General features: G+C 32.8%; 1 protein-coding gene across 1 annotated transcript; it reads left to right on the top strand.

The window, feature by feature from the left end:
• LOC108684563 lies at positions 1-6,227 on the top strand. Its single transcript, XM_018188953.1, has 6 exons — positions 1-63; positions 318-536; positions 1,584-1,766; positions 2,131-2,343; positions 3,530-3,737; positions 4,702-6,227. Exons 1-6 carry the CDS (start codon positions 1-3, stop codon positions 6,225-6,227), a joined length of 2,412 nt encoding a protein of 803 aa, XP_018044442.1.
• Positions 6,228-7,422: the final 1,195 nt, after the last annotated feature.

The raw sequence follows: 7,422 nt of genomic DNA, 5'->3' as shown, positions 1-7,422 counted from the left end.
ATGGGAACTAGAAAATTGGACATATCGCTTGTTTTTGTTTGTTGCTCGAATATAATTTTCTTAGTGAGTTATTTAACTATTTGTTTCAGACGCAGCTTTAATCAGTCAATATATTATTCTTAATAAAGATTTATATCATGCATTTTTTAAGTAAAGAAGTAATATATGAAATGTTATGTTAGATATAATAATAATAATGTTCGCTATATAATGCGAACTGGATTGATTTGTATCACTTTAATTATTGTAATTGTAAATCTGTTCATCAAATCAGTGTAACTTGTGAAAGATTATTAATTGTTTCTCTCTTCCTTTAGATATCGGGTTTCATGCTAATGTCCTTAGGAGGATTATTATTAGCCGATAATGAACGGATTTTATTATCGCGCCTATTAGGACCTGGTGATATTCATCCTGATCAACCGCTCTTTTATTATTTGGCATTCGCTATAGTTACATTAGGATTTCTTATTGCTATTATTGGACTTCTTGGATGCTGGGCGGCTTGTCTCTTTAATCGTTGCATTACAATCTCCGTAAGAACTGATTTTAAATATTTTAATAGATCCAATATATTTGTATATATTTTTAATTTATACATTTATACATTTTAATTAATATTTTAAATACATTTATAAAAACGTTTAAAATTAAACATTTACAAAAATATTTTAAATATAAAATTTACAAATACAAAATAATCTTTAGAGAGCAATACGTTATTTTTTTCATTTAGATTGATATTTAATAAAAATAAAATATATACAAAATTTATGTCTAAAGTATTGTTTAATTTTTGTAATTTCTTATCGCAATTTCTTTTTCTAGCGACAAATTTAATGGTATATTAGATAATAAAACGTATAAAAAAAAATAAACTACATATGTGTGTGATATCGTATTCACGCATTTGATTAGAAAAGAATTACTTGTTTAAAATCTTTGTTTGCGTATCGCAAGTACGACATGTGCTTAAATGCATTAATCAGTTGGGTTTCATGCGCGACGTGAATCTAACTACAACATTGCTCATCGAGCCTATCTGAAACACCAGATTTCCTACTTCGAGTTCGGTCATGCATCGTTGCCCGGAAACGGATCTGCTTGTATGCAGACACGCGCGTAAATAAAAGGAGGGCGCATTCGAACGCCGCGTAAAAACACTAATTATTCGCTCATGGTTCGGACAAATGAGAGTCAGCTCGCCAAGGAAATGAATGCTACCTATTTTTCACCATTTTTAACACTATTTAAATACCAATTGTAAAACGTTAAATTAAATGTATACAAGGAAAATATATTAGTATTATTTTAATAAAAATAAAATATATACAAAATTTGTATCTAAATATTATTCAATTTTTGTAACTTCTTGTCGCAATTCTTTTCCTAGCGGCAAATTTAATGGTATAAGAGGTAATGAAATGTAATTTAAAAAATTGCTTTTTTTACGTAATATTAAATTAGAAAATTAATAGGTAAGAATAGGTAAGAAGAAATATTGTTTGAAATAGATGTATGTTACGCGCAAAATGGCGAATATAAGTAGCTCGAGATCGATCTTTTGTTTTTATGCTTTCCAGTATCTCTTAACAATAATATTATTGCTGCTCGGTGAGTGCATCGTGTGCATTATCGCTGTTTTTTGGCCTCATATACTGGGGATCGATGTAAGACCGGCACGTTTGATACGCGCTTTACAACGTAGTTATGCCGTACCTGGACGCGAGCAATTTACGGCTGCACTCGATCTTGCACAAACAATAGTAAGTTTGTCATCTATTGAATTTAAGAGTAAAGATATAATGTTAACATACGTTCTCTATTGTATTATTTTTCTATTAAATATTCAGGAGCATTAAATCGTTTACAGCAGTATTCCAGACAAATTATTGTAAAATGAAGACTGATAAGTAGAAGTCTATTAAAGTTATATATTTCATTATTAAATCTTACATTATGCAAAAAGAGTCCTTTGTTTGGTTTTCATAAAAGTTGAAAAATATAGAAAAGTAAAGAAAAAGAGGAGAAAGAGAGATGTCTATCATACTTGGCTAATATATATAGTTAATTTATATTATTGAAATCAAAAGAGGAAACGTGCGTCGTTATTATTCTGACCATTTACAGTTCACTTGTTGTGGCATAAACGGAAGCAGCAATTATGGGACATCGTGGTGGCGACTGCAGGAAGTCAGCCGCAGAGAATTAGTGGTACCTCTCAGTTGCTGCACCCTGAATAACGCCAATGAAACGGGCTCCTTCCTCAACCCCGAACCTGCCAATCTCACTCTCTGCCAGGCTCTGAACCCTGCCGAACATCAATACGCCCGACATACTATGGTATACGCGATAATGAGGAAGTTATTACTCCCCCCCCCCCCTCTCCTTGTCATGCAGACACGAGTGAGGCAAACTTTTTGAATCTGGCTCACAAAGAATAAATGCGCAGGTCTACATAAGGTACGTTCGGAAACATCATTTGAGTGTCTTAACGCGTCTCATTTTATCTCTATTATTAGACGTTAAACAAGAATAAAATGATACTTGGATGAAGTTTCCGAACGTAGCTTAAAACGGAAATAAATACGTCTATATAGAATATTGACACGTTATTCAAATGCGACATTCGCATGAAGCTTTATGATGCTATTCTCGCTCCGTAAGAATAGAAATCCGTTTGAAAGTTTAATACAATCAAACGCATCCTGCGCGAACATAAACGCGATATTACAGCGAAATAATATTTGAGGAAAAACTATCGCCTCTACGTCCGTAACTTCAAATTCAATATTTCGATTTTTCGCGTTTTGTTCGAAAGTTTACGATAAAACCCGTATGACCTCGTATACAAATACATCATACTAGGAAAGAGAGTAGTGTGATTAATGGCTCTTGTCTCGATGAAGACCTCCATAACAAGGCTTCGAGAAAATTCATCAGAATGTGGGCAGCAGATAATGATGTTACATTGTTATGATTTTAGTTTTGTTATATCTTGCTACGCATTAACGTATTTTTATCGGGTGTTTTATACAATAAACTAATACCCATAACCAATTATTTTTCAAATACATATGTGAAGAAATTTAATAATTTTTTTAGTAAATAATAATGATATATTTACATGAAATTTTATATCAGGATAAGTTAGATATGATTTTTAATATAAATCTTTATAAATATCTAAAGTATTTTTTACATACAGAGTCTACATATAAATTTTCGATCAATGATTGATTCCAGCGCAATCTTGATTGATAAGCTCAAAGCATAGCAACTTTGACACTAAATCCAATTCTTTACCGAATTTAGAATTCATTCGAAAAAAAAAACTACCGAAAATTAGATTTGAAAAAAAAATGTTAAGCTAATTACTTTGCACATTAAAACTGTATGCCTCTCTAAAAACGAACGAATTTGTCATCGATTAATAACGTCAAACAAAGACAAGCTGATATGTTTCCGATATTCAATATAATATCTAATATCGATTGTTATGTGATTATTTTGTTTGTTTTATATGTAGGGATGCCTTGAACACATCGAGAAATGGACGCAGGATCAAACCTTGATCTTGCTGGCCATCGTATTAGTCGTCATGTTCGTCGAAGTCATGACGCTCCTCAGCATACTTCTCGCATGCTCCCGTGATAATAGGAAAAGTAAATCACAAGCGTCGACTTTCACCTCCACGCAGACTTTAAGCCCATTCAACGAAAATGATCACGATTTTAGTAAGCAATTTTTTTAAACTACAATTTTTTTGGTCGCACTATTTCGAAAATATCTTTTAGCGAATCCAGTTAAATGCATACTGATGTGCACTCAATAGATTGGCGATGTACATTAAAACTATTGTAATAAATGTATATTTAATGAATTAATTAAAAAAAATATAATAATTAAATATATATATAATAATTAAAAAAAAATGAATTAAATCGCGAAATTTTTAATTTTTTGTGCTATTAGATAAAATATTTTATAATAATTAAAAATTATTTATGTCTCCTCTCAATATGTAATAAATTCAAAAATAGAGTATAATGGGAAGTATATATATATATATATGTGTAGGAGTCAACGCAGTACTTAGTGCACAATTATAATAATTGAATACAATTTTAAATGGATAGGTTTACATTTAAATTAAATCCGATTACGGACTTAAAACTTCCCATTATACTTTATTCTTGAATTTGTTACATATTTTATAATTCGAAAATTTTTGCATTTTACATTTTTACATTCTTAAAGGTGTAATTAAATTGCTTTTTAACATGCATTAATGCGCACTAGTATGTTCGAATTCGCTATTTGAGTATACTTAACTTTATGAAAATAAAAATCAGTGCAAGTCAAATGTAATAGGAGAATAATAGAAGCGTAAATGAAACTTCTAGGAAATGAAAATTAAAACATCAAAATGTAAAAGAAACGTAAATGCTTCTTTTATATTTCATTGTTCCAATTTCGCCTTCTAGAAGTTTACGCTTCTCTCCCATTACATCTGATTTGTGCTCCAATTTTTATTTTCATCAGAGACATCGAGAAGAATCTTTATCAACTTCAGTATTTTTGAAATTATTATTCACTATTTTATCATGGTTCAAATATGTCTGAATACAGGTATAGGCATCGAGAATAGAATGCATACAACCGGAACTACATTCGGTGCCAAATCATGAAGATGGCTAGAGGGCAGCGAAGAACGGACAGCAGTTGACATCAAGGACACGAATAAACGAGAAACGTGCGACGATACTAAATATAATGGATTAGCAACGACTGGAAAGAGTATAATTGAGGAATGGCGAAATCCTCCGAAATACTCCGAAGATTTGCTGCGAAGCGATCAAATGTATGAAGAACGAGCGGTCGACGTTGTAATCGACAATCGTCCTCCATTGAATCTTTCTAAGAGACACCCGCAATACGCGTCAAAGATCGCAGACAATAACACGAATAAAAATAACAACGATGATGAATTGATTAAGATTAAAAGACCACAAGGTGGTGGCACAGTTAGAAGCATTCCTATTAAAGATTATCAGGCGTCGATCGCGCATAACATCGGTACTTTGAGGCGATCCGTAGCACCTCAATCGCAATTCGAGTCTCTAGTATCCGAACCTGAGAAGAGTGTTTATGTGCCGTTAAGAAAAAGAATTCCTCTAACTAACAACTTGCATCATCGATCCGCACCGCAGACTACGTGCATCGCCGCGCAAACCCTGAAAACTGATAACGTTCGAAAGAAATCTTGTTGCTTTTGCGACAGTCAGCACAATTCGCGCGGTTTCTGTTACGCTAACACTGATTCAAGCAAGCACGTTAAAGACATTCGATACTTTAATGAGACGGAGGATCAACGATCTCAGGATGGTTCCGATATAGATGAATATTTTCACAGGAGTTCACATGGAAAATTCTCGAACGATCATCGGGTTTTGAGAAACACGCGCGAATCTTCGGGAACGGTAACGGTGACCGGTACGAAGAATGAGAAAGCGAAAGCAGAAGAGGAGGAAGCGGAAGCGCAATTAGCAGAAGGTCACGTTGGTCAGAAGATATCGGTTTATGAACGGAATACTCAACGTAGTTTGCGCGGTGCCAATCCCAGATATCGATCGCCCTTCGAGATAAAAGGATATCGTACAATTGGTGTACCATTGGTAGGTATGCACAATGCTTGCGGTTTACCTGTCGTGGCTTCCTGGCACGATCATGAGCTTCTGGATTCTCTGCGAATCAACCGCAAGCTCGCAAAAATCACAGGATCCATTTACAAGATTCCTCGCACGATTCCGAACGTGCGACAACGGACGCAACCGAGACGAAAGGTACTACAATCGGACCGCGGAATGATTCATCCAAGGGACATTGATCGTGGCGTTAAAAGATCGATGGTCAAATCAGTGGGATATTTGGACGCTATTAATAGCAGCGGCAAATCCAGAAGGAAACATCATCGCTCGTCGTTTACCACGGCAAAGGTGGGATCGCTGTCCTCGAAAAATTCCTTTAAAAGGATGCCTAGAAGATATGGAATTAAAACGAATTCGCTAGTAGATACCTTCGGTAGAAAATCAATTAAAGGAGGAAATGCGAAACGGACAACTCTGTACGCGAAAGATGACGGGGAAGAACCGGTACAAGTTCTCAAGAGTTTATGCTTGAATCCTTTGGCGCGTGCCAATCCAGAAACAGACATAATGTGGTGAAGATGCTCTTGAAGAAATTAACGTATTTGCTTGTTTGCTCTTACCGATTAATGCATTTATATACATTTAATTATTATGTTATATGTATTTAATTATTATTAAAATTATTTAAGCCATTTGAGATAAAAAAAAACTTAAGTACCATTTGTGCGAACATAAAATATGCTTAGCTATTTAATTTTAATTTAAACACAAAGAGAGTAACAAAATATAAATAAACTTTTTCTTTATTGGTATTTCTATAAATTATCTCTTATCTCTTTGAATTCTCGTACATTAGTATAACAAATAAATTAATTGTGTGTGTAATAATCGTGTAATTTAATTATGTAAATATGTGTATCTGATATGTTATTGAATTTTCTATTTCAAATTTTATAATAAACCGAATCCTTTGCTGCCCTCATTAAAGTTATTTGTCATATTATACCTGTTATGATATTTGTATTTTTTTTTTAATACTATATTTCTGAATATTTATTATTTTTACTGTTAAAGTTAAACAGATACACGTTACCATCAAAACATAAACGAATTGAAAAACAATAAAAATTTATTATAATCAATGTTAAATTTAATATCTTATAATAAGTAAAATTAATTTGGAATGTAAGAAGCAGAATATCAGCATAGCATATTCAGACATGCATGTTTGCGTACAGCGCACTATCATTTCATTACTAAAGCAAGAGAGAAATCTGAGAAAAGACATAAAAGCCTTTTTCCTGTAACCTGTAACACAAAATCCGCCCGCATACTAGTGTTTCAAGAAGTAAATGTCAACATAACAATATCCATTTTTTTGCAATGCTCCTGGAGATACTTTCTTTTGCAAATCAACTGCTTACGGTATGTCTGTTTCACTTTTGTCGACAATTTATTTTTAAACCTACCAACATTTTATATTGGGTTGTGCAGAAAATTCGTGCCGATGTTGAAGGAAAATATAAACGCAGAAAATTTAAATTTTAATATACATTTATTAAATTATATAAGTTAGTCGGCACATACTTTCCGGACAACCCAAATCTATGGTAACACAGCAACTATAACACGTTTGTTATAACATGATTTTGATTCTTTATGGATTTAAATGTAAAATTAATCATCTAACGCGAATTCAATTATGATTTATTTTTTTTTTATTTTTCTCTTTTGAAAATGGAAACTACTAAAAGTGAAACTTCAAAATATA

The sequence above is a fragment of the Atta colombica genome, unplaced genomic scaffold (genome assembly GCF_001594045.1).
Source record: "Atta colombica isolate Treedump-2 unplaced genomic scaffold, Acol1.0 scaffold136, whole genome shotgun sequence".
In the NCBI taxonomy this organism is placed as follows: domain Eukaryota; kingdom Metazoa; phylum Arthropoda; class Insecta; order Hymenoptera; family Formicidae; genus Atta; species Atta colombica.
Note: the sequence above shows the minus strand (reverse complement) of the source record. Positions and strands in the feature narration are given on the sequence as shown.